This window comes from Athene noctua, unplaced genomic scaffold, assembly GCF_965140245.1.
Source record: "Athene noctua unplaced genomic scaffold, bAthNoc1.hap1.1 HAP1_HAP1_scaffold_34, whole genome shotgun sequence".
Lineage (NCBI taxonomy): Eukaryota > Metazoa > Chordata > Aves > Strigiformes > Strigidae > Athene > Athene noctua.
In genome coordinates this window covers 2038947-2065361 of record NW_027437537.1, presented here as the reverse complement: position 1 = coordinate 2065361, position 26415 = coordinate 2038947, and the positions used below count along the sequence as shown (strand labels likewise).

At 58.4% G+C, this 26415-nt stretch overlaps 2 protein-coding genes across 2 annotated transcripts; one reads left to right on the top strand and one right to left on the bottom strand.

Moving 5' to 3' along the window:
* The first annotated feature begins 11722 nt into the window (after nucleotides 1-11722).
* Nucleotides 11723-12661, top strand: LOC141974183 (olfactory receptor 14J1-like). The gene has a single exon (XM_074933521.1). The coding sequence runs from the start codon at nucleotides 11729-11731 to the stop codon at nucleotides 12659-12661; it is 933 nt and encodes a 310-aa protein (XP_074789622.1). The 5' UTR covers nucleotides 11723-11728.
* Nucleotides 12662-20499: 7838 nt separating this feature from the next.
* Nucleotides 20500-22422, bottom strand: LOC141974185 (olfactory receptor 14J1-like). Its single transcript, XM_074933523.1, has 2 exons — nucleotides 22400-22422; nucleotides 20500-21475 (listed from the first exon to the last, which is right to left on the bottom strand). Exon 2 carries the CDS (start codon nucleotides 21451-21453, stop codon nucleotides 20500-20502), a length of 954 nt encoding a protein of 317 aa, XP_074789624.1. The 5' UTR covers nucleotides 21454-21475; nucleotides 22400-22422.
* Nucleotides 22423-26415: the final 3993 nt, after the last annotated feature.

The following is a 26415-nucleotide window of genomic DNA, read 5'->3' as shown; positions in this document are numbered from 1 at the left end:
TTTCCTGCCTTCCCAGCTCCTGCCTGCTCATGGCGGAGAGGTCACTGCCCTGCCCGCAGAGCAGGAGCACACAGAGATGCCCCCGGTGTCACTCGTCTGCCCCAGGACTGTCCCTGGCATTGGTGGCAGCACCGGCACAGCCCCCGGGCAGAGCAGGCGCCTCTTGAGCAGTTCTGCTGAAGGTGACGAGCTTTGTCTCTCTCGTTTGCAGTGCAAGATGCCATCGGGGGAGAAGCACTTGGCAGAACAGGGCCCCTCGTGCTGTGCTGGCAGCACCAGGCAGGCGCCCCAGGCCTGCGGGAGCGTGTGCGGGCCCTGCCTCTCCTTGCTGTCCTGCATACAGGAGTGGGCCCGCAGCCACATCACCTGCCCCAAGTGCCGCCACGTCTTCCGGCAGGTCTTCCCGCAGCTGAGCCAGGAGACGCAGCACTCCCGGGGCTACGACACCCCCAGGAGCAGGAGCCGGTCCCGCAGCACCGAGCGCCACGTTCACTGGGCGTCTCCGGTTGCCCAGCGCAGACAACTTCGGCGGCGGGCGGACAGGGAGCATCCCGGTGGCAGGGACAGTGTCCGGAGCAGGTCTCCCAGGCGGGGCCGGCAGGAGCCCACGGGGCACCCAGGTACCGCGGCCTGTGACTCCTCGACCAGGCAGAGGAGCAGGAGCAGCAGCAGCAGCCGCTGCACCACGAGAAGCCAGTCCCGTGGCACCTGGGGCCCAGAGCAGGAAGAGCGGCGAAGGAGCATGGACGTGGAAGAGGGCCAAGCTCTAAGGCGCAACGGGAAAACCCCAGCTGCTGCTGGGAGAAGATCCCGTCGCCAGCTGGGAACCCGCGACTCCTCCGGACGACGGTGAGCGGCAAGGAGCCGGTCCCGGCGCAGGTCCCGCAGCGCTGCCGGGCGTAGGGGCTGGTAGCCCAACCTGCCAAGGGGGGACACGCAGCGCTGAGCCCCTGAGCGGGAGCTGCCGCGGCAGCGCAACCAGCCCGGGGACGCAGAAGGCCTCGAGGGGGCGGTTGTGCGGCACGTGGACGGCGGCAGTGGCACAGTCACCCCGCTGCTGCTCGCAGCTCGCAGGACGGACCCTCCAGAACCCCTCTGGGCAACTGTCCCAGGGCCTCCCCTCCCTCCAAATAAAGACGAGTTTTGCACCGCACTCAGCGCGAGAGAGGTTCCTTTAGTTCCATTTGTGCCCGTTGTCTGCTGTCCTGCCACTGGATCCCCCTGAGAAGGGGCGGGAGCCCCTCGGCCCCCACAGGCCTTTTCTGCACAGGACCCCGGTCAGGGCAGAAGGGAGCGGATTTCTCCAAGGCCGCAGGGCTGAAGGGGACGAAGGCTCTTAAGTCTTCAGGCCCCGGGACACAGCCCCTGCCCCAACACTGGAATCAAGGCTGGGGGGAAGAATTCCTTCCCCTGGAGAGGGGGTTAAAGGGACAGACTTTCTTCTAGAGCGCTCCCTCCTCAGGCACAGTCAGGGCCAAGCAGGAAGGCTGGTGCAGGGCTCCATAAACCAGAGGGTGAGAGGAACCTCCCCAGAGCAGGGCCTTGGGCTGAGCAGCCCCACGCTCAGCAGGGCTGGGGCAGGGCCTGTAGCGGGCTCACAGCACCCCGCAGCCTGGCCCTGCTGCGGCCGAGCGAGCTGCCTCCTGCGGGAACGGCTGCCCTAGGGACCCCGCCCCAGCCCCGGCACCGTCCCGGGTCGCTCTGGGGCCGTCGCTCTGCTCCCGCTGCCACGACTCTGGGCGGACAAGGTCAGGGGCCGCGGTCAGGGCCGCGGGCCGGAACCGTGCCGGGGCCGCCGAGGGGCCGGGACCGGGGCCTCTCCATCCCCTGCCCCGCCCGGCCCTCGGCACCGGGGGCTGTCGGCGAGCGCAGAGGGCGGCTCGGCCGCGGGGCTGCGGTTGCTGCTCTGCGGGTGTTGAGCTGAGCGGTCGCTCCACGCGCCCTTTGTAAAGGCCATCGCTGCCAGAGTTGGCCTCTAGATGGATCCTGTGTGTTTGACAGCTGACAACCATTGTGCTAACAGCTATTGTACTAAATATGTTTGTCCTGAATATATAGATCTCCTTATTTTTCCTTACGTATAGGCAAGAGAACAGATGGAAGTGCTCGGGCCTGGACAATAGGCCCAAGCCAGAGTCAATCCTTAGATCAATCCTGTCTATTTTATAGCTGACAGCCATTGGATTAGTAGGGATTGGACTGAACGTGTTTATGCTAAATATATACCTATCTCTCTCCTAATCTTCCCTTGTGTGCAGGCCAGGTAACAGGGTCACAGAGACAGCTGTCTGGCCCTGTGACCTGGCGTGAGACCTTGCCCATAAATCAATTCGATGAGCTGGGAAACTCCCTGAGCTTCTCCCCTGAGCCCTGGCCCGGCTCTGGGAGAATCTAACGTGGGAACGGAAGCAGATATTTCCGCTTCAAACAAAGGTGCCAGCTCTTCTGCCTTGCTGATTCTGGGCTCTGCAAGGCCGGACCCGCTCCCAGCGACTCTGGAGGCCTCAGCTACGGGTGGAGGCACCACGTAGGATTTCCCCCTGGCAGGGAAAGGCTCAACAAACCCTCGGTGTAACCGGGGCTGCCAGGGACTGCGGGAATGGGGGATGGCAACGTCTATGAGTGGGGATCGATCTTTCTGAATCACTGTTCTCTCTCTCAGGCAGGGATGGTTTGATGCGTTACCCTGTACCTTCCTATTTGTTTACGCGCGCTGTTCTGTCTTTCCTTACTGTATGGTTTCTGTCTTTTTCTGTTACCTTCTGTGGTTCTTTTGAGTACAATACGCCTGCTCTTTTCCCTCTGGTGTCTGAGTTAAATTGGTATCCCTGCTGAGCAAAACAAGCCCCCCGGTGCTGTGGTTTCTGCTGGAGCTGCAGGGTGTTGGCAGCACCCTGGTGTGGTGGCTACTGCTGCGTGGTGCTTACACAGCACCAGGGCTGCGCTGGGACGGGGTGGGCGAGATCTCGGGAGGGGACACAGCCAGGACAGCTGACCCCAGCTGACCCAAGGGACATTCCAGACCCTGTGACGTCTGCTCAGTATAAAGCTGGGAGGAAGGGGGAAGGGGGGGTCACCCTTGGTCCTCCGAGGCAACCACTCCGCGTATGGGAGCCCCGCTTCCTGAGACGGCCCCACAGCGCCTCTCCATGGCAAGGACAGAATAAATCTGGGTCCTTTTTTTGCTTCCGCACACGGACCTTTGCTTCGCTTTGCTTCTATTAAAACTGCTTTTGTTTTACCCATAGGGGTGTTTTGGGGTGTTTTTCCCCTATCCTATTTTCTATCCCCTCTTTGCCCTGTTGAGGAAGAAAGGCGAAGGGGGGAAGGGACAGAGCGACTTGGGGGGTACCTGGCATTTAGCCAAGGTCAAACCACCAGAAACTTCATTGCCACTGTTATCTGGGGTATCTAATGTCTTTAATCTTTTATGTCTTTTCACCTGTTCCGATAGAATGACCCTTTCTGAAGTCACCTTTTCAGATGCAAACTCTCTAGAAAAAGGCCCTTTCCATTCCCCTTTAGTGTTCTCATGCCCTTCCTTTTGGTTCATTCAGATTCCTCTCAGCTTGCGAGCTGCTGCTTTGAACTTCAGGTGGTTAAAAGCTTGCCTGTCTTTCAGGAGACTGATTGTCTCCTTCGCTAACTCTTTCATTAGGTTTATATCTACCTTTTCCTATCTGCCAGCCTAAACTCTTTCTCCTGAGATTACCCTTGTAGAAAGGCAGCCTCACTGGAGACAGCTTGTCCTTCTGGGAGAGGGATGTGGTTTATTAGATATGAAACTTGATTATTTTTGACGTTTCCTTGCTTGAGAAAAGCAGAAATCCTTCTGCGCCCGTGTGCAGCCGGTTCTCTAAGGAGAGCAGGGGGGAGATTGTGCAAAGGAGCTGTAACCTCCCGCTGCAGAGATCAGAGGAGAAATCTGATGTAAGGAGAAATGATGCGAGTGCCAGGCGGCTGAGGAGAGCAATGCTGAGCCGGGAGGTGAGGACACAGGTTGTCCGTACGGTGTTGGACCCCAAGGGACTGTCCAGGAGACCTCCTGAGGAGATGCTCTGCACCAATACCAATCAGAGAGTGCTGCTATTGCCTCTTCTCTCAACTGTAAAGTAAAACAATGTGCTCTTTAAAGTACAGATTGATTTTTATTAGGTGCACTTTGAAATCGTCATTCTCAGCTACACTCTGGAATTAATTCAATTAGCTGTACAAGTCTTGAAGGCTTGAAGAAAATGACAGCAAGAGAAGTGACTCATGAGGACGTTCTGTATTTTAATGAGCACCGTGGTGCGTTTGGCCCCATGTCCATGATCCTCAGGGAGTGAGAGGAGACTGAGCAAACTACTCAGCAAGTCCCAGTCAGAAGCAATCCCAGAGTACCCTGAAGCCCTGACTGGCCCCACTGAGGGCCAGCACTGACAAAGCCTCTGCAGGGACTCGTTAGAGCAGATAATTGGAGGCTGTGATTGCAGGCAGGCAAAGGCCCCGTGCAGGGGGCTGTAGTGCTGCCAAACCCTTGGTTTGTTTGCTGCAGCAGAAAGTCCAAGCCCTGACCCTCAGCCCTGGGAATCCAGATCCTGCCCCTCGTGCGGGGCTCAGGGCTCTTCCTGGGGCCAGGGGGTGTGAGGGGAGCAATGCCAAGTGTAGGAAAACTGCACAGCACCTCCTGGCCTCTCCAAGAAGGGGCGAGGAGGAAAACAGTCCAGAGCCTCAAATCAGGTTTATCCTGGTAGGCCCCATGGCAGAGGCAGCTGCCATGAGCAAGGGGACAAAGAGCTCTGTCTCGTGTGGCCTTTCAGCCCTGGCAGAGCCCTCAGCCATCTCTGCTGCAGGTTTGCTTCTGCTGGGCCCTTCATGCACCTTTGTCCCTCCAGGCTGGTGACATCCATCTTCCTTTCCTCCCTCGCTCTCCTCCCGGCATTCCCCCCCCTTCACTGAGGTCTCTCCACACTCACTGCCTGTTCCCTGAAACACAAAGCCACAGGCTGACCCACACTCCCTCCGGGTGACCTCTTACACCACAAGACCACCCTTTGACTGAGATGTCCTTTTCCTCAGCTCCAGTCTGAACGTTCCAAGCTGCACTTTGCTGAGGTTTCCTTCTCTTCCCACTCCCAGGGAAAGCTCCATTATCTCGGAAACTCTCCTTCAAGCAGGGGCAGGCGACTGCTGTAGTGCTCTGAGCCTCCACCGCGCCAGGCTGAAAGAGCCCCGGTCCTTCAGCCTCTCCGCAAAAGCCCCAAAGCCCACCCTGGCAGATCTCCTTTGGAGCTTCTCCCTTTCCTCTCCATTCCTCCAGAACAGGGAGCCTCTCCCCCAGTCACACCAGTCTAGAGGTGGCCTCCCCAGCGCTGAGTCAAGGGCGATGATAACGCCCGGGTTTGCTTTGCCACGCTCCCTCTAACGCAGCCCTGTAGGCAGTTGTCCTTGCTCACGGTGACCGTGCACCACTGACTCCTATGGAATCCCTCTTCATGCCCAGGCCCTTCCTCTCCTGAGGGTCAGTCCCGGGCTGTTCAGGTCCCACCTGCCCTCACACCTGGGGTTATTCTGTCCCCAGGGAAGGGCTGGCATCTTCTCCCTGTGAAACTTCATGGGGCTGTTATTGCCAAATCCCAGAGTTTCTCCAGGCCCCCCGGCGGGAACCTCTCTTTGGCCAGCGGTGAATGTGTGTGTACAGATGGCTCACCAGGTCTGTGGTGCCTCTGACAAGATGATAGTATCAGGGATTGCAGGACACTGCAGACAGCAGAAGGAGGTTCTGCTTTAACGGAACTGCTGACCAAGGTAGGAATCCCGATGGAGAAAACCTCAGAAACACCAAATGCGGGTACAGAGGAAGCCAAACCAGGGCGAGGGAGGATTTCTTGCCGATACTCAGGAAGGTATGGGAAGGCTGCTGTTAAGTCTCCCCACAGCCTTGTCCTCTCCTGGCTTCACACCTTTGAAGCAAAGGCGGCCAGCGGCATCCTGGGCTGCATGAGGAGGAGTGTGGCCAACCAGGCAAGGGAGTTCTCATCCCCCTTGGCTCGGCACTGCCAGCAGGCTGGTGGAGGTGAGTCCTTCCTCTCTGCTCAGCACGGCTACAATTTGTCTTGCTCACTTCCCTCAGGGTTTTCTACCCTGCACCACACGCGCACTGCTGCCAAAGCTGCCCTCCACATGTTCCGCAGATTTGGCCTGGTCTGCTTGTGCAAAACTGACCCGGGAGAGCATTCCCACCGTGTTGGGTCAGGGATTACCTTCTACCTGCCCTTCAGCCAAGGCCTTCTAGCAGCGCTCCACGGTCTCCAAAGTCCCCAGGGACTGCCAGGGCCTAAAATTGCCGAGGGTGTCTGTTCAGTGTTTAGGTAAGGGCTGGCTTTGTGGGTTAGGGATTTGTTGAGGGCTGGGCTAAGGGCTCGGGTTAAGGCTGGCATTGTGACGCTTGGGGTATGGCCTGGGGATTAGGGTGAGTGACAGGGTAAGAGAAATGAGGTGTGAGGTTGCACTTCAGAGGTAAAGATTCAGGTTAGGGCCTAGAGCAGTGGATTCTTGTCAGGGTGACGGGTGTCACTGAGGAGTAGCGTTAGGACTTGAGATTACTAAAAGGGTAAAGTGCTGTCATAGAAGTTTTCTCGGTAAGGCGTGCAGTGGCATCAAAATTACCTGAACACGTCTTTCCTCTTCAAAATCTTTCATCTCTGTTGCGCAAACCCTTCTTCCCTCCCCAGATCTGCCATCTCCCTTGTCCCAGATTTCCCTGACCTCCCCGAATCTCTCACCTTGAGGAGAGCAGCTTTGTAATGGCTTCCAAGCCCTCCCAGTGCCGGCTCCCCACCGCTGGCCAGGCAGAAGTGACCTCGCAGCCACATCCAAAGGGACACAACGTGCTGCTGTGCTGGAGAGGCCCCTGCTCAGCCACCCCGGCCGTGCCGGAGGCAGGTGATGCCCTCCACCACCCCCAGGCACTCTGCCCGGCTTGGCCCAAATGCTGCTCACTGAGGGGTGTCACTAGTGACTGGTTGCCAGGAGACTCCTTAGCACTGATGACATCTGGGCCTGATCCTCCAGCGAAACTCCCACCCACCTCATTGTGCGCTCCTTCAGCCCAGGTGTCACCAAGATGGGTAGAAGGAGACCATGGGAGACCATGGCTGAGGCCTTGTTAAAGTCCAGGTACACGACAGAGCCTACTTTCCCTCCCATACACGTTCAGCAATCTTCCTTCCAGTGCCTGGCGCTGGCTGCAGGAGGACTTTCCCCAGCACCTTCCCCGGGGCTGAGGTGAAGGTGGCCCGCCTGCAACTCTCCCACACTCCTTTCTTGCCCTTCTCAGGTGAGTCTTGGTCCTTGCCTTTGCTGAGTACCATGGAACTTCCCTGCTTGCTCTGGCTTTTCTGAGATGATTGAGAGAGGAGGTCTCACAATAATGCCAGCCAGCTCCACCACCACCGCTCTGCCCTTTCCCACACCCAAAGCCTTCTAACTATCACATACTTCCAGAGGCATGCCCACAAAACAGCACACACTTGCCCTGGTCCTCTGGGCCTGTTCACAAGGGAACCAGAGAGGATTTCTTTGGCAGGCCCACAGCTCTGATGGGGTCTCTGTGCAGCTCAGAGCTTTCCGGAGAACTTTTCTGAGTGCCCTCCTTGTCCCCCACAACATCTCTGGCCCACAGGCTGTAGATGAGGGTATCGAGCAGTGGGCTGAGGATGGTGTAGGAAAAGGGGTTTGTCAGACTGCGTCAGGAGGGCTGTTCTGGGCATCGCACAGACAAGGATGAGGGTGTCACAGGGACAGTGACACTGGTGAGGGGAGAGGAGCAGCCGGACAAGACCTCCTGTCTGCCCACGCTGATGGCAGAGCTGCCCCAGGCCGGCAGCTCTGACGCACAGACAGGGTGCCCGTGTGAACAGGAAGGGCAGGCTGGCCCGAAGAAGAAGGTTATGGAAGCAAACACCATGAATGTCATGGTGCCACTGCAGGAGAGCTCCACTGAAATCACGGAAGAGGTGGCCCACCCCACTGGGGCCACAGAGCTCTGTCTGTGACAAGAATGAAATGAGTGCTGCCGATGACAGAAATACCCCCAGCTAAGGTACAGCTGCCTCCCCAGGACAGACCTTCCAGTCTGGGCATCTTGCAGAGAGAAGCGGGCGGCACACAGCCCGGTGCTGATCTTTGCGTGCGGCCGCCAGTGGGAAACACTCAGCACATGCAGAAGGTGCCCAAACTAGCACGCACACTGCTGTGAGCAGAGGGGATTCCAGCGAGGAAGAACATTTGTTTCTCTGTTGGTTGATGAAGCAAATCGGCAAGGAAGTTCAGAGAGGGGAAGGGTGAAGGTACGTGTGTCCCTGAGTGCATTCATTGCCCCTAGATGTGCTCTGCCCCTTCTGAAACCTGAGAGATGACTTCTTCTACAGGGCACTGTCCATCAGGCCCAGAAGGTCTGCCAGGGTGGGGCTGGGGATGTTCTACATGTGCCCTGTGTGGGGTGGCTGAGGGAGCTGGACACCGTTTGCCCAGCGGTGTGGAGGCTTCAGACACTCTAGAAGTAGCCTGAGAGGGAGCGAGGGGTGAGTTCAGAGATGGGGGAGTTCTCTTTGTAGGGAGATACAGCAGGAGCAAGAACTAATGCCACAGAGTGCAGGTGGGGAGGCCCAGAGCGGGCACAGAGCAATGTCCCTGGAAGGGCAGGGCTGTGGTGGAACAGGTCACCCCGAGGGAGACTGGAGCAGCCCCAGGCTTTGTGTTTCACGGAGCAGGCAGGGAGGACGGGGAGATCTCAGGAAAGGAAGGGAGATGCTGAGGTGAGAGCAAGGTGTGGCAGCCGGGTGGACATCTCCAGCCTGCAAAGAAAGAGGTGCAGGTGTGGGTCACCGTGGGACACCTTGGGGTGGGGACAAGAGAGGGATGAGGAAACTCTGACAGTGCCCCAGCAGAGCTGAGCTCTCTCTGCCCTTGGCTCTGGCTGGTGTCTCTGCCACTGGTGGCCATGAGGAAGCCCCTTCCCCTCCCAGCACTGGGTCTCGTGGCCTCCCCTTCCCCAGCCGAGAGCCTGGGAGGTGCTGGACCATGGTCCTGCCCTTGGCATTGCCCGTCCCCACATGACACTGCCCCAGGAAGGGCCCTGAGCAATGGGGCAGGGACGGGATTCCCCCTCCCAGGGGCTGGGGTCAGGTCTTGGCCCTTGTGTTTAATGTAAGACATGGAGGGTCACTCAGAATCTGTTCCACCTTGCCATGGCCTTTGTTTACCTGTCAGCTCTGCCTGGCGCTCTCAGCTCTAAGCAGCCCTGGGGAGGCTTTGTCAGTAATGGTCCTCACGGGGACACATTAACACTGCCATGGCCTGGGGAGTTGGCATCAGAGTTTCACTTTCTGACAGGCACCCGCCTTGTTCTGCCACTGCCTGAGGTCCCTGGGCTCGGCACCAAACCCACCCGCGGGGTCCTTAAAATGCCTGGGGCTGGTCCTGTGCTGCGGAGCTGGGCCGGGCTCCTGGGCCGGAGGGAGCTGAGGGCAAGTGGTCAGCGCTGCAGAGAGCCAGCTCTGCCCAGGAGCAGCTCCTCTGCAAAGGGCAGCAGGGCCGAGGGCACTGCCTGCAGGCACCGAGGGCACAGGAGCCGGGCACAGCGAGGGCAGAGGCAGACGGCCCTGGGAGGGTGCTGAGAGCTCAGAGGAGGAGAAACCTTGCCAGCCCGTGACACCGTCGGTCTGTGGGTGCGGGGCAGGGCAGCTGCAGGTGGCGGAGGGATGTGGTGCAGCCGGCACAGCCCCAGGAATGTCCCTCCTGTCCAGAGGAGGAGGCCGTGCTCCCGAGCAGGGCTTCCCTGCTGCGCTGCCAGAGGGACAGGCCACGGCTCTGCCTTCTCCCGGGGACGGCTGCGGGGGGGTGCAGCCGCGGGTGCAGCCGCGGGTGCCCAGGGCTGTCCTTCCGAGCAGGGTCCCTGCACCCCCGGGGCTGCGTGCTGGGGCAGGGACTCTGCCGCCGGCCAGGGTCAGCACTCAGCCTGCCCGGGGAGCTGCCCACGGCGCCGGGGGGAGCAGCTGTGGGGGGCAGGAGAGACCCCCGGCAGGGCAGGGTCCTGCTGCTGTGGAGAGAGAGGCTGCTGCGTGGGGCAGGGCTGCTCCCAGCCCCACATCACCCCCAGGACACGGGCAGAGGCAGCATTTCAAGAGGAAGCCCAAGGCAGGGATTACTACCAAGAGAAGGAGCTTGCTTATGGCTGGGTTTACAATCTCCTGCTTTTGCAGAATTTGGGGAGAGAAATGGAAAAGGAGTTCTCGCGCTTGCAGAAGGCACTGAGACACCGGAGCTGAAGCCCCGAGTGAGCAGCATCTCTGACAGCAGCTTCCTAAAGTGCCTTCAGCCACTCCCCCGCCTCTGGACAGCACCAGCATCACCCATCAGGGTTGCTCTGACCTGCCCTTTTCGACCTGGGAACAGGAATATGCGCCCAGGCAGTGCCCTGCTAACAGGCAGGTTTCTCTAGCGCCAAGGTGAGTGCACAGAGCTTGGGACGGGGTCTGTCCGTGCTGACAGGGAAAGACCTGGCACAGGGAAGCACCTTCCAGGGGGAAAAACTGCAGAGAGCGGGGCTACGGCCCGGCAATGAGAGGAAATGCAGACAGAAACGTGGGAGGGAGAGTTCAGAAATCTCCATCTCATCCCCTCCAGTGCAGAGCCCTTCCTCTGAGCAAGCCCCCCTGCCTCCTCCTCTCCCACCAGCGAAGCCTCTGCTCTCAGGGCAGTGGGGTCCAAGGCAGGACCCTCCTCCTCTCAGCCCGAGCTGCAGCAGAGCCGGGGTGCAGCTCTGCAGCCCCGTGCCCAGTGCCCTCTGCAGAGCTCCGGGGCTGGGAGCAGCCGCCCGGCAATGTTGGTGTCTGGGAGGAGGCAGCACAGCGGCGGAAGGGTAACGCTGTCCTGGGGCTGCCCTGCCCTGGCCGCTCTCAGCAGCACCCTCACTGCATTTCACTTGTCTCCCACTTGTCTGTGTTACGAGCCGTGTGTGTCCTTGCCTAGAGTTGGGGTGCTGAGACTTGGAGAGGGGGTGACACATGTAGTGCTCTGCACGGGATCCCTCTGCTCTCAGCAGTGTCTGGTTGTGTTCCAGGGTCACGTAAGAATGTCATTGCCCTCCCTGTCATCAAAGACAAGCCCAGGGCAGCTCCGAACAAGCTGGTGGGACAGAGCAGCTGCCCGCACTCTGCGCTAAGCCGCAGGCTGTGCTCCTTCCCTCACAGGACTTGCTCTGATCTCCCTGGGTGCAGCAGAAATGCTGGGCGTTTCTCACCTCCAAGAACACTCCCCAGGTCAGATGGGGGAGATCTAAAACACCCAGACCTCTCAAACTCGTTCCTTAGCCCTGGGAGTGCAGGTGCTGACATCCCTTCTGCATTACAAAGGATTGCATCTGAGAAAGTCAGACCCCAGCTCTGGCTCCTACCCCCCATCCCCACAACTCCACTGCTGCATAGCAGGGCTGGCTCCTGGGCAGCCAGCAGGCAGAGGCCCCGCTCCCCACGGCACAGAGTACCAGCTAGAGATCCAGGCACGGAGCTGACAGAAGTTCCCCGACAAAAGGAAAAATGAGATGTGTGGGTGTGCAGTGGGGACAGGGGTGTTGGGAAAGGGCTTTGGTTTTGCTCAGAAAAGTCTGCTCTAACTTGTTAACCACACTGTAAATAACACTGTTGTTTCCCCCTTGGTCAGTCCCCATGTCCAGAGGTAGCAGATGTCCAACGGCAGCTCCGTCACCGGGTTCCTCCTCCTGGCATTCGCAGACAGACGGGAGCTGCAGCTCCTGCACTTCTGGCTCTTCCTGGGCATCTCCCTGGCTGCCCTCCTGGGCAACGGCCTCATCATCACCGCCATCGCCTGTGACCACCGCCTGCACACCCCCATGTACTTCTTCCTCCTCAACCTCTCCCTCCTCGACCTGGGCTCCCTCTCCACCACTCTCCCCAAAGCCATGGCCAACTCCCTCTGGCACAACAGGCACATCTCCTACCTCGGATGTGCTGCCCAGCTATTTTTCTTTGTCTTCTTTTTTGGAGCAGAGTTTTCTCTCCTCACCATCATGGCCTACGACCGCTACGTTGCCATCTGCAACCCCCTGCACTACGGGACCCTCCTGGGCAGCAGAGCTTGTGCCCACATGGCAGCAGCTGCCTGGGGCTCTGGGTTTCTCTATGCTCTGCTGCACACAGCCAGCACATTTTCACTGCCACTCTGCAAAGGCAACACCCTGGGCCAGTTCTTCTGTGAAATCCCCCAGATCCTCAAGCTCTCCTGCTCACACTCCTACCTCAGGGAAGTTGGGCTTATCTTGGTTAGTGCCTGTTTACTTTCTGGGTGTTTTGTTTTCATTGTGGTGTCCTATGTGCAGATCTTCAGGGCCGTGCTGAGGATCCCCTCTGAGCAGGGACGGCACAAAGCCTTTTCCACGTGCCTCCCTCACCTGGCCGTGGTCTCCCTCTTTGTCAGCACTGTCATGGTTTCCTACCTGAAGCCCCCCTCTGTCTCTTTCCCATCTCTGGATCTGGTGGTGTCATTTCTGTACTCGGTGGTGCCTCCAGCATTGAACCCCCTCATCTACAGCATGAGGAACCAGGAGATCAAGGATGCCCTGAGGAGATTATACGAATACACTTTTCTGGAGCATTAATAGGCACCCATCACACCCGTGTAACTCCCAGGATTCAGTAAAATCCTATCTTTTGTTCTACTTTTGCTTTACTTTAGAGATGTTTGTATTTCTTTTTTAAACATAATTATTTATACTTATGTATTCTTCATACAACTTCTTATGTTTGGAAAGGTTTTTTCTCTCTGTGTAGCCAAAACCACAGAAGGAACCGGGCTCTTTTCTCAGCTAAAGAAGCCGTAACTTAATCATTTGCCTTTACTCCATCTCTTAGATCTGCTCTGGCACCTTGGGACCAAACCCGGCAGGCAGAAGGGATTCAGGGGCCAAGGGCCCAGCTGCCCCATGGAGAAGCAGCCCCAGTGCCCCTCGGGGCTGCCCCTCGCTGCCTCAGCAGGCACTGCCTCTCTGCTGCCTGTGAGCTGCGGCCAAGGGCAGCAGCAGGACGTGGCCTTTGCAGTGCTGGGCTCTCCTCACTGCCACACTGTCCTGCTCTGCCCTTGCGTTTGTGTCACCCCCAAGCTTTTGTGTAGCTTTTGACAGTCCTGTTCTGTCCACAGTGGCACCCCTGTGGCTGCAGGCAGGAGCAGGCCATGTGAACCACGGTGTGTCAGAGCTGGCCTCCGTGTCAGCACCACCATAAACAAAAGGGCTCCTCAGGGCAGGGCCAGAAGCCTGGACATCTCTTCCAAAGCTGGTGGTGGTAATACATCAAAGGAGCTGCCAGGAGAGCTCAGGGGTGCCCAGGGACAGTGTGTGACTCTGGTGGAGCAGTGAGTGTTCCCTCATGAAGTAAATGACCGTGCAAGGTGGAGTCTCTTGAAGGAAGACACGAACCTGAGAACAGCATGGGTTAACGAGAGGACTGCATGAGAGGCTATGAGGAGCCACCAGGCAAAGGGACACCAAAGCGGTGTCTCAGGCCACCCTCTTGGAAAGCCCACAGGCTGGATGTGGTGCAGCTCTCCCTTGTCTTTTGTGCTGTTGGAGACACCCCACGATCCTTCCCATCCCCATCCTGGCCCTGAGCCATCCAGGGAAGATGGGAAGGGCCTCAGCAGCAGTGAGCCCCGACTAGCTGGCTCTGCTCCCCATCGCCACCGGTGTGGCCAGTGGAGGATCACCCCATGTTCCCAGGGCAGCAGAGTCCCCTTGTTCTGCAGAGCAGCACTGCCAGCTTGGGGCCCTGCAGGGAGGATGGGAAGGAAGCCAGGAATGGCTGGTCACAGACACTCTCACGTGGGGAAAGGATCTCTGGGGAGCAGGGATGTTGCTGGAGGAGAGCAAGGGAGCATCTCTCTGTGTGTGTAGCAAGGAGTCCCTGAAAAAGAGAAACCTCTTTCTGCAGACATGTGGTCAGGATGGGATGTTCTGTCACCTGGCCAGGACTCTTGTTCTGGCCTGGGGAGAGGGCTGGACACAGAGGGGCACAGTCAGCCTGTGGTGCCTAGGTACAGGATCTCCCGGACCTGAGACCAGGAGCCCTGCAGTTTCACTGACCTCCATTTCCTCATGCCATGGTGAACCTTCAGCCCTAGGGCTCATGGGGAGGCTGAGACCCCTCTCTGCCCTCCAGCAGCCGCTGTGTCCTTCAGAGGGGCTGGGGCTGTGGTGTGGGTGCCCACAGCTCTCCAGCGCCCTGACTGAGCTCCTCTGTGGGGCTAAGATGTGGAGCGGGCAGTGGAGATGGGAATAGCTGGGGAAGGGCTGGTCTTGGCTGGAAAGTGCCCAGGAGAGGACAGCACCCGTGTCAGCTGAGGTGTGTGACCATGCAGGGAGAGGACACACCGCAGGGGGTGTGTGGTGCAGACCCAGGTACCATGGAAGGAAACCAAGACCTGCAGGTGTAGGAGAGAAGAGCCCTGTCTGTGCCCTTGGTGGTATGGGCTGACTGACAAGGTGTGCCAAGGCATTTATTAACCCCCAGCGCCTCCCCTCAGCCCTTCCCAGCACTGGCAATTCACCCCATTTTATGGGTTGTTTTGCCCTGTGCCCATCTCCTTCCTCGGGACGGTCTTGGTCCCTGTGTTGGGGGAGGAGCCAGCCCTGCCCCAGCCTCTCTCTTGCCCAGACCTGGGCAGAGCCCAGAGCAGGGCTGTCTGGGAACCCTTGTGTGGGACATGGCTGGGGCTTGGCTGGGGCCAGGCTCTGCGGGGGCTGCAGAAGCAGGACAGCTGGTGGGATTCTGGCATGGGGGCTCTGGTGGGGGATATTTCCCCAACCCAAACACACCCTGTCCTGGGCAGTGTCTGATGAGGGGCCGTGGGGGCATGTGTTGGCCAGTGGGGCTGCCCTGGTGCAGGGATGGGTCACAGGTGGGGGCTACAACACAACCATCAGGAGGTGGAAGCAAGGACTGGCTGTGAAGGAGGAATTTATAAATATGACCTGAGCTGAGGGCATTTGTTTAGGAAAGCCGAAGGTCCCCTGGAGCTGAGGGGGGCTGCGGGCAACATCAAGAGCAAAATGCAGAGCTTCAGTCACTGCGTTTGCAGGAAAAGGCTGAACAAGGCCCATGGCAGTTGCTGCTGAATGGGGAGGGGGTTTCACAGCAGCAGAGACCCATGGGGATGAGGGGCTCAGCGGTGCCTTTGCTTGTGTCTTCCCTGAAAGGTCTCCCAGGCCTCTGCTCAGGGAAAGGGCTCCTACTGACAGGCTTCTTCAGCCTGGAGAAGGGATGGCTGCGGGGCACCGCACAGCCAGGGGGGCCTCCCCTTTGTCACCACGAGGCGAGCCAAGCACTGGAACAAGCGTTGGTCCCCCTGAGAGACTGTGAAGTTCTCCATCCTTGCAGGCTTTCACGACCCAGATGGACCAAGCCTTAAGAAACCAAGTCTCACCATACACCTGACCCTGCTTTGACTGCAAGGGGCGCCTGGGAGGCCGTGCCTCAGACAGCTCTACATCACCCCTGCGCCTCACTGCATCCAGCTGCAACACCCCCAAAGGCCACGGTCTGCACCCTGGAGCTCCTACTCGTAGGTTCTCAGAATCAGGGAAGCTGAATGCCACCTGTGACTGAAATACGTTCCCACTGTTCATGGACAGCAAGGAGTTTCCCCTTCTGGTGCACTCCCATGCCACGTGGACTCCACTTGGGATTTGTTTCCCCGTGTTTTTGACAACCACTCTTTGGGTGTCTGCCCACTCTTGCTCGTACAGGCTCCTCTTGCAGCGGACAGTGAGTCTTCAGCCTCCTCCACTGTAATTCATCCTCACAGAAATTGAAAGCGCTTGGTTCCTTGGTTGCCTTGGCCTCCAGGCCCCTGCTCAGCCCTCACACAGCCGGGTACCGGCTCGCTCCTGGGGGCTTCTTTCCAGGTGAGCCCCCTCCAAGCCGCAGTCCCGGCGGTGGATCTGAGGGGCGATGCTGCTTGGTGTCAGTCTGCTCCGGAGCAGACGGGGCTGAGCAGGGTGTCCATGAGCGGGGCCTGCCCTCCGGCCTGCTGCAGCCGGTCGGGGGCTGGAACAGAGGGGTCCTCAGCCCTCCCTTTTTGGACACAGGCAGGTGATGCCTGTCTGGGGCTGCACTCCGATGCTCATGAACAAGGCAGAACTGGATAAGGATGTGAATGCGGAGGGCAGCCGTGGCTGCAGTGACCATGGCAGAGAAAAAAGACAAACAGCCCAAGGACAGCCTTGGCTGCAGCACAGCACATTTCACGTGGTTCAGCATCTGACTGTCCTGATCACGGAGAGCCACGATTCACGGAGCCCTCTTGGATGATCACAGACACCACCATCAAAGCCCAGCAACACCTCAGTCTGACCTTCTGTGGGTTGAGGTGGTCCTATCTGGAGGTGGTGGGGATGGAGAGGAATCTTCCGATTGAAGGGTTTCCACACCAGAAGACATTGCACAGGGGTGGAAGGGAAACACGTTGACCAGGAGGCAGGTACAGACATGGCCTTGGGGTACAGGGGTGGGGGCAGGAACACCCAAGCTCCGCTGGGGCTGGAACTAGCAAGAAGTGGGGAGAGTAACCACAAGGTCCTCGTAATTTCACTGTCAGAACAAGGAGTCGGCTGGACACAAACGGAGTCTCAGGGCTCAGTGGGGCAGGACGTGTAACGGCAAATTCCTGGAAAAGGCTGAGGTGCTCATTTTCCCATCCTCTTCTCTTGGTCAGATCTGCCCCCAGACCTCCCCGGCACTTGAGTCTCCGACCAACATCCGTGCAGGCAGGGCTGCACCATTGCCGGGGAAGGGGTGTCTGGGGAGCACTTACACCTCTTTGGCACACACAGGTCCATGGGACAGAGGGGATGTGCCCCAGGGTGCTGGGAGAGCTGGCTGGGGTCATTGCAGGGCTGCTCCTGGCCACCTTTGAAACGTCAGGGCAAACAGGGTGGGAAATGGCAGACACAGATCTCGGTCCCTGAGAAGGTGAAGGAGCAAATTCCTTTGAGAAATTCCTTTGCCACATCCATCAGCTGTTGCTCTCCGAGATGCTCTGGGGTAGGAGAAGTACCCACAGGGTGCTTGGAAGGGTGACCCTGGACCTGTGGGAACCCTGCTGGAGCATTCCCTGGCCACCAGGAAAAGGATCTCCAGACACCTCAGAGGAGACAACTCCTCTCTCTCCATTGACTAGGAGGGGATGTCCAGACAACGGGATTTGACACAGACATCTGCCTGGAGGTGCCTGATGTTGGGGGAGAACAGTCTCCTCCCTCTCTTCACCTACACAGGAGTGACTCTTCATTTGCCCTGGAGGGAATACAAAGGGAGTGTTCATGGGTGATGCAGAGACCCCTTTGGGCAGACACTGTAACACAGATGAGTTCAGACAAGGGCAAATCTGGCCACCCCAACCCAGGGGGCTTCGCTGCGGGTGGTCCCCCAGCTTCCTCGTGTCAGTGAGAGAGCTGCCACCTTAGTGGGGACTCTGTGCGAGGGGTGAGGAGCGGCAAGGGTGCTGCTGGCCGGGGAGGGGTTTAGTGTGCCGGGACCTCTGCAAGACACCGAAATATCTGTCTTTTATGCTGCAGGCCTGACTATGACAGAAATGTTTGGAAAATGTCAGTAAAAATGGAACAAAGAAGAAATGAGGAAAGAAGACGATCAAAGAATAGTTTTTATTATCAGCTTTTTTTCCATTTTTCTGTGTTTGCTGTCCTTGTTTAGCTTTGCTTTGTTTTGCTATACCAATCTTTGAAGCACTTCATGAACATTTTTTTAATTATGATTTTAAGTACAAAAATATTTCCAGAAGCAGGGAGGGGTGTAGCTGCAGGACACCGCTGCCCTAAGTCGCAGGGAAGGAGATGCCCGGGGGCAGGGCAGGTGTCCTGGGCCCCTCTGCCCGGCCTCTCCCAGCAGCTCCCCAGGGGCTCTGCTCTCCTGCAGGAGACCTCCTGGCCTGGGTGACAGCGGCCAGTCCCAGGGAAATCCGCCAGATCCCCCGGGGCGTCTGCAAGGGGCACTCGATGTCCATGGTCAGGCAGCTGAGCTCTGCCTGCAAAGGGAAGAACTGCCTGACAGTTCTAAAAAAATTGTTAGCAACTTTTCCTCAGCTGAGGTGACTGAAAACTTGGAATACGGTGATGATGGTTTTCCACCGTGACCCAGTGGGAATGTCTAGGAAGTGCATTAACAGAAACTGAAGCTCTGAGCTTCAGGGAGCTAAAGCCTGCCCTTGTCTCTCAGCAGTCTCATTCTCTCCTCAGCACCTCCTCCATGGGGTTCATGTCTCTCATGTCCCATGGATCTGTCTGAAACATTGCTAGTGAGGTTCTCCCCCGGGGATGGTGACCCGCAGTGGAGGCAGCTTCCCCTCAGCACACAGCTGAGCAGTGGCGGTTGGTGTTTAGTAAATAAACTTCCCCATGTTTTCCTTCTGTTTGTCTGCAAGGGAGAGAAATTCTGCTGTGCCCGTGTGCAGGCGGGTCTCTGAGGGAAGCCAGTGGGAGCTGGTGCAGAGGAGCTGTAACCTCCCGCTGCAGCTGGGCTGGAGAGGTCTGATGTCAGGAGAAGGGCTGCAAGTGCCAGGGGCCGGTGGGAGAAATGGCCGGGCTGGGGGGTGAGGAATCAGGTTGTCCATGGAGTGTCTGACCTGCAGGAGCAGCGGGTCCTACCCCTCCCGACAGCAGGAGGAGACCCCCTGCAGCAACATCAGTTAGAGAATGCTGCCATCGCTCCTGCTGTAAACTGAAAATACAAGAAACTAAACATAAAATCAAACATACTCCCGTATTAAATGCTCAGTGAGAAATTCAAGGTGTTCAAGGAAACCCCTCCCAGTGCCGCATTCAGGTGGTTTCCCAGGGGATGTTACCGTCAGTGTGAAGTGACCTCATGACACTGTTTGTCCCACACACCCCCACGGCAGCCCCGGGAACAGCTGCTGGTATTTGTGCTCCCTCACCTCACACACATGGTGTGCATGCTTACATCTCCTTGTACACCGCAAATGGGAACGTCTGACCTGTCATTTGTGTCCCTCTGCGGAGGGAGAAGGAACCTCCCCCGGCTGGGGTGAGCGGCCAGTGCTGCACATGGCAGCGGGAGGTGCTAGTCTGTGATGATCGCCCTGGGGCAGCGTCACGGTTTAACCCAGCCAGCACCCGAGCCCACACAGCCGCTCACTCACTGCCTGGGTGCGATGAGGGGGACAATCCAAGGCGTCAGGGTGAGGACACTCGTGGTATAAAGACAATTGTTTAGTAGGCAAAGAAAAAGCCACACATGTAAGCGAGGGAAAACACGGAATTTATGCCCTTCTTTCCGTTGGCAGGCAGGGCTTCAGCCATCTCCAGAACACCAGGGCTCCATCACACGTAACGGTGCCTTGGGAAGACAAAAGCCACAGCTCTGAATGTGCCCACGTTCATCCTTCTTCCCCAGGTTTAGATAACTGAGCAGGATGCCGTAAGGTACAGAACATCCCTTTGGTCAGTCGGGGTCAGCTCTCGCAGCTCTGTCCCCTCCCAGATCCCTGTGCACCCCCGGCCTGCTCACTGGTGGGGAGGGTGAGGAGCAGGAATGGCCTTGACTCTGTGTAAGCCCTGCTCAGCAATAACGGAAACAGCCCTGCCTTACCAACACTGCTTAGAGCAGGAAAACAAACCACAGCCCCAGACCAGCTCCCAGGAAGGAAATTAACTCTGTCCCAGCCAGACCAGCACAGGCAGCTGCCCCAGTGTGTCCAGTGAAGACGGGCACCGGCCAGACCCTGGACCTTCAAGTCTGTCCCCGGAGGCCTGGCTGTGCGAGGACACTGCTGCGTGCCCCCACCCTGCAAATCACACGGGTCACCTGGTCACTGGGGTTGTCCTCTGCGGGCCAATTGCTTGGGCGTGTTCTTGACACCAGGTTTGGAGGAAGAGCTCAGCCTTCAGGCACTGCCCTGAGCAGATCCTCTTTCATGACGGAACTGCTCTCGAGCAGCCTGGCTCTGTCACACAAGTGCCCAGTGCCTGTCCCTGCCTGCGTCACAGGACTGCCGTGCAGCCGGAGCGTGACCGAGGTGCCAGAGCCCTCAGGCCTGACACCGAACCCAAGGGGTCAGAAAGAGAGTATGGGAGTGAGAAGAGAACATCTCTGGAAGACCAAGCGCTCCCTGGCAGGGCAGCCACGCGGGAACTCTCTTCCCCTCCACCTCTCACACAGGAATTGTCCCTGCAGCTCCAAAAAATTCTCAGAGGAAGGAACTCAGAAGAAAAAACATCACTGCAAGCACTTTACTTTGTTAAAACACACACAGATCATGGCTCCTCATTTACGCAGCCACTCATTCAGAACAGAAAAGCAGACAGTGAATTAGGAAGGGGATGACAACATCATTACAAATAAAATACCACCAAAACCAACAGAAAAAGCAGACAGGCTGAGTTTATACAGAGTGATATTATAACGGCTATGAAGAAGATGAGCAGTTTATTGCTTCAGAATACCATCTGGCTACCAGTTTCCTCAGGGCATCAGTGATCTCCTGGTTCCTCATGCTGTAGATGAGGGGGTTCAGTGTTGGGGGCACCACCGAGTACAGAAATGACACCACCAGGTCCAGGGCTGGGGAAGAGATGGAGGGGGGCTTCAGGTGGGCAAATGTGCCTGTGCTGACAAAGAGGGAGACCACGGCCAGGTGAGGGAGGCACGTGGAAAAGGCTTTGTGCCGTCCCTGCTCAGAGGGGATCCTCAGCACGGCCCTGAAGATCTGCACATAAGACACCACAATGAAAACAAAACACCCAAAAGCCAAACAGACACCAACCACGATAAGCCCAACTTCCCTGAGGTAGGAGTGTGAGCAGGAGAGCTTGAGGATCTGGGGGATTTCACAGAAGAACTGGCCCAGGGTGTTGCCTTTGCAGAGTGGCAGTGAAAATGTGCTGGCTGTGTGCAGCAGAGCATAGAGAAACCCAGAGCCCCAGGCAGCTGCTGCCATGTGGGCACAAGCTCTGCTGCCCAGGAGGGTCCCGTAGTGCAGGGGGTTGCAGATGGCAACGTAGCGGTCGTAGGCCATGATGGTGAGGAGAGAAAACTCTGCTCCAAAAAAGAAGACAAAGAAAAATAGCTGGGCAGCACATCCGAGGTAGGAGATGTGCCTGTTGTGCCAGAGGGAGTTGGCCATGGCTTTGGGGAGAGTGGTGGAGAGGGAGCCCAGGTCGAGGAGGGAGAGGTTGAGGAGGAAGAAGTACATGGGGGTGTGCAGGCGGTGGTCACAGGCGATGGCGGTGATGATGAGGCCGTTGCCCAGGAGGGCAGCCAGGGAGATGCCCAGGAAGAGCCAGAAGTGCAGGAGCTGCAGCTCCCGTCTGTCTGCGAATGCCAGGAGGAGGAACCCGGTGACGGAGCTGCCGTTGGACATCTGCTACCTCTGGACATGGGGACTGACCAAGGGGGAAACAACAGTGTTATTTACAGTGTGGTTAACAAGTTAGAGCAGACTTTTCTGAGCAAAACCAAAGCCCTTTCCCAACACCCCTGTCCCCACTGCACACCCACACATCTCATTTTTCCTTTTGTCGGGGAACTTCTGTCAGCTCCGTGCCTGGATCTCTAGCTGGTACTCTGTGCCGTGGGGAGCGGGGCCTCTGCCTGCTGGCTGCCCAGGAGCCAGCCCTGCTATGCAGCAGTGGAGTTGTGGGGATGGGGGGTAGGAGCCAGAGCTGGGGTCTGACTTTCTCAGATGCAATCCTTTGTAATGCAGAAGGGATGTCAGCACCTGCACTCCCAGGGCTAAGGAACGAGTTTGAGAGGTCTGGGTGTTTTAGATCTCCCCCATCTGACCTGGGGAGTGTTCTTGGAGGTGAGAAACGCCCAGCATTTCTGCTGCACCCAGGGAGATCAGAGCAAGTCCTGTGAGGGAAGGAGCACAGCCTGCGGCTTAGCGCAGAGTGCGGGCAGCTGCTCTGTCCCACCAGCTTGTTCGGAGCTGCCCTGGGCTTGTCTTTGATGACAGGGAGGGCAATGACATTCTTACGTGACCCTGGAACACAACCAGACACTGCTGAGAGCAGAGGGATCCCGTGCAGAGCACTACATGTGTCACCCCCTCTCCAAGTCTCAGCACCCCAACTCTAGGCAAGGACACACACGGCTCGTAACACAGACAAGTGGGAGACAAGTGAAATGCAGTGAGGGTGCTGCTGAGAGCGGCCAGGGCAGGGCAGCCCCAGGACAGCGTTACCCTTCCGCCGCTGTGCTGCCTCCTCCCAGACACCAACATTGCCGGGCGGCTGCTCCCAGCCCCGGAGCTCTGCAGAGGGCACTGGGCACGGGGCTGCAGAGCTGCACCCCGGCTCTGCTGCAGCTTGGGCTGAGAGGAGGAGGGTCCTGCCTTGGACCCCACTGCCCTGAGAGCAGAGGCTTCGCTGGTGGGAGAGGAGGAGGCAGGGGGGCTTGCTCAGAGGAAGGGCTCTGCACTGGAGGGGATGAGATGGAGATTTCTGAACTCTCCCTCCCACGTTTCTGTCTGCATTTCCTCTCATTGCCGGGCCGTAGCCCCGCTCTCTGCAGTTTTTCCCCCTGGAAGGTGCTTCCCTGTGCCAGGTCTTTCCCTGTCAGCACGGACAGACCCCGTCCCAAGCTCTGTGCACTCACCTTGGCGCTTAGAGAAACCTGCCTGTTAGCAGGGCACTGCCTGGGCGCATATTCCTGTTCCCAGGTCGAAAAGGGCAGGTCAGAGCAACCCTGATGGGTGATGCTGGTGCTGTCCAGAGGCGGGGGAGTGGCTGAAGGCACTTTAGGAAGCTGCTGTCAGAGATGCTGCTCACTCGGGGCTTCAGCTCCGGTGTCTCAGTGCCTTCTGCAAGCGCGAGAACTCCTTTCCCATTTCTCTCCCCAAATTCTGCAAAAGCAGGAGATTGTAAACCCAGCCATAAGCAAGCTCCTTCTCTTGGTAGTAATCCCTGCCTTGGGCTTCCTCTTGAAATGCTGCCTCTGCCCGTGTCCTGGGGGTGATGTGGGGCTGGGAGCAGCCCTGCCCCACGCAGCAGCCTCTCTCTCCACAGCAGCAGGACCCTGCCCTGCCGGGGGTCTCTCCTGCCCCCCACAGCTGCTCCCCCCGGCGCCGTGGGCAGCTCCCCGGGCAGGCTGAGTGCTGACCCTGGCCGGCGGCAGAGTCCCTGCCCCAGCACGCAGCCCCGGGGGTGCAGGGACCCTGCTCGGAAGGACAGCCCTGGGCACCCGCGGCTGCACCCGCGGCTGCACCCCCCCGCAGCCGTCCCCGGGAGAAGGCAGAGCCGTGGCCTGTCCCTCTGGCAGCGCAGCAGGGAAGCCCTGCTCGGGAGCACGGCCTCCTCCTCTGGACAGGAGGGACATTCCTGGGGCTGTGCCGGCTGCACCACATCCCTCCGCCACCTGCAGCTGCCCTGCCCCGCACCCACAGACCGACGGTGTCACGGGCTGGCAAGGTTTCTCCTCCTCTGAGCTCTCAGCACCCTCCCAGGGCCGTCTGCCTCTGCCCTCGCTGTGCCCGGCTCCTGTGCCCTCGGTGCCTGCAGGCAGTGCCCTCGGCCCTGCTGCCCTTTGCAGAGGAGCTGCTCCTGGGCAGAGCTGGCTCTCTGCAGCGCTGACCACTTGCCCTCAGCTCCCTCCGGCCCAGGAGCCCGGCCCAGCTCCGCAGCACAGGACCAGCCCCAGGCATTTTAAGGACCCCGCGGGTGGGTTTGGTGCCGAGCCCAGGGGCCTCAGGCAGTGGCAGAACAAGGCGGGTGCCTGTCAGAAAGTGAAACTCTGATGCCAACTCCCCAGGCCATGGCAGTGTTAATGTGTCCCCGTGAGGACCATTACTGACAAAGCCTCCCCAGGGCTGCTTAGAGCTGAGAGCGCCAGGCAGAGCTGACAGGTAAACAAAGGCCATGGCAAGGTGGAACAGATTCTGAGTAACCCTCCATGTCTTACATTAAACACAAGGGCCAAGACCTGACCCCAGCCCCTGGGAGGGGGAATCCCGTCCCTGCCCCATTGCTCAGGGCCCTTCCTGGGGCAGTGTCATGTGGGGACGGGCAATGCCAAGGGCAGGACCATGGTCCAGCACCTCCCAGGCTCTCGGCTGGGGAAGGGGAGGCCACGAGACCCAGTGCTGGGAGGGGAAGGGGCTTCCTCATGGCCACCAGTGGCAGAGACACCAGCCAGAGCCAAGGGCAGAGAGAGCTCAGCTCTGCTGGGGCACTGTCAGAGTTTCCTCATCCCTCTCTTGTCCCCACCCCAAGGTATCCCACCGTGTCCCACACCTGCACCTCTTTCTCTGCAGGCTGGAGATGTCCACCCGGCTGCCACACCTTGCTCTCACCTCAGCATCTCCCTTCCTTTCCTGAGATCTCCCCGTCCTCCCTGCCTGCTCCGTGAAACACAAAGCCTGGGGCTGCTCCAGTCTCCCTCGGGGTGACCTGTTCCACCACAGCCCTGCCCTTCCAGGGACATTGCTCTGTGCCCGCTCTGGGCCTCCCCACCTGCACTCTGTGGCATTAGTTCTTGCTCCTGCTGTATCTCCCTACAAAGAGAACTCCCCCATCTCTGAACTCACCCCTCGCTCCCTCTCAGGCTACTTCTAGAGTGTCTGAAGCCTCCACACCGCTGGGCAAATGGTGTCCAGCTCCCTCAGCCACCCCACACAGGGCACATGTAGAACATCCCCAGCCCCACCCTGGCAGACCTTCTGGGCCTGATGGACAGTGCCCTGTAGAAGAAGTCATCTCTCAGGTTTCAGAAGGGGCAGAGCACATCTAGGGGCAATGAATGCACTCAGGGACACACGTACCTTCACCCTTCCCCTCTCTGAACTTCCTTGCCGATTTGCTTCATCAACCAACAGAGAAACAAATGTTCTTCCTCGCTGGAATCCCCTCTGCTCACAGCAGTGTGCGTGCTAGTTTGGGCACCTTCTGCATGTGCTGAATGTTTCCCACTGGCGGCCGCACGCAAAGATCAGCACCGGGCTGTGTGCCGCCCGCTTCTCTCTGCAAGATGCCCAGACTGGAAGGTCTGTCCTGGGGAGGCAGCTGTACCTTAGCTGGGGGTATTTCTGTCATCGGCAGCACTCATTTCATTCTTGTCACAGACAGAGCTCTGTGGCCCCAGTGGGGTGGGCCACCTCTTCCGTGATTTCAGTGGAGCTCTCCTGCAGTGGCACCGTGACATTCATGGTGTTTGCTTCCATAACCTTCTTCTTCGGGCCAGCCTGCCCTTCCTGTTCACACGGGCACCCTGTCTGTGCGTCAGAGCTGCCGGCCTGGGGCAGCTCTGCCATCAGCGTGGGCAGACAGGAGGTCTTGTCCGGCTGCTCCTCTCCCCTCACCAGTGTCACTGTCCCCGTGACACCCTCATCCTTGTCTGTGCGATGCCCAGAACAGCCCTCCTGACGCAGTCTGACAAACCCCTTTTCCTACACCATCCTCAGCCCACTGCTCGATACCCTCATCTACAGCCTGTGGGCCAGAGATGTTGTGGGGGACAAGGAGGGCACTGAGAAAAGTTCTCCGGAAAGCTCTGAGCTGCACAGAGACCCCATCAGATTTGTGGGCCTGCCAAAGAAATCCTCTCTGATTCCCTTGTGAACAGGCCCAGAGGACCAGGGCAAGTGTGTGCTGTTTTGTGGGCATGCATCTGGAAGTATGTGATAGTTAGAAGGCTTTGGGTGTGGGAAAGGGCAGAGCGGTGGTGGTGGAGCTGGCTGGCATTATTGTGAGACCTCCTCTCTCAATCATCTCAGAAAAGCCAGAGCAAGCAGGGAAGTTCCATGGTACTCAGCAAAGGCAAGGACCAAGCCTCACCTGAGAAGGGCAAGAAAGGAGTTTGGGAGAGTTGCAGGCGGGCCACCTTCACCTCAGCCCCGGGGAAGGTGCTGGGGAAAGTCCTCCTGCAGCCAGCGCCAGGCACTGGAAGGAAGATTGCTGAACGTGTATGGGAGGGAAAGTAGGCTCTGTCGTGTACCTGGACTTTAACAAGGCCTCAGCCATGGTCTCCCATAGTCTCCTTCTACCCATCTTGGTGACACCTGGGCTGAAGGAGCGCACAATGAGGTGGGTGGGAGTTTCGCTGGAGGATCAGGCCCAGATGTCATCAGTGCTGAGGAGTCTCCTGGCAACCAGTCACTAGTGACACCCCTCAGTGAGCAGCATTTGGGCCAAGCCGGGCAGAGTGCCTGGGGGTGGTGGAGGGCATCACCTGCCTCCGGCACGGCCGGGGTGGCTGAGCAGGGGCCTCTCCAGCACAGCAGCACGTTGTGTCCCTTTGGATGTGGCTGCGAGGTCACTTCTGCCTGGCCAGCGGTGGGGAGCCGGCACTGGGAGGGCTTGGAAGCCATTACAAAGCTGCTCTCCTCAAG

Bases quoted from the DNA above. Each gene is read 5' to 3' on its own strand.
- LOC141974183 (XM_074933521.1), top strand. From the start codon at position 11,729: ATGTCCAACGGCAGCTCCGTCACCGGGTTCCTCCTCCTGGCATTCGCA.
- LOC141974185 (XM_074933523.1), bottom strand. From the start codon at position 21,453: ATGTCCAACGGCAGCTCCGTCACCGGGTTCCTCCTCCTGGCATTCGCA.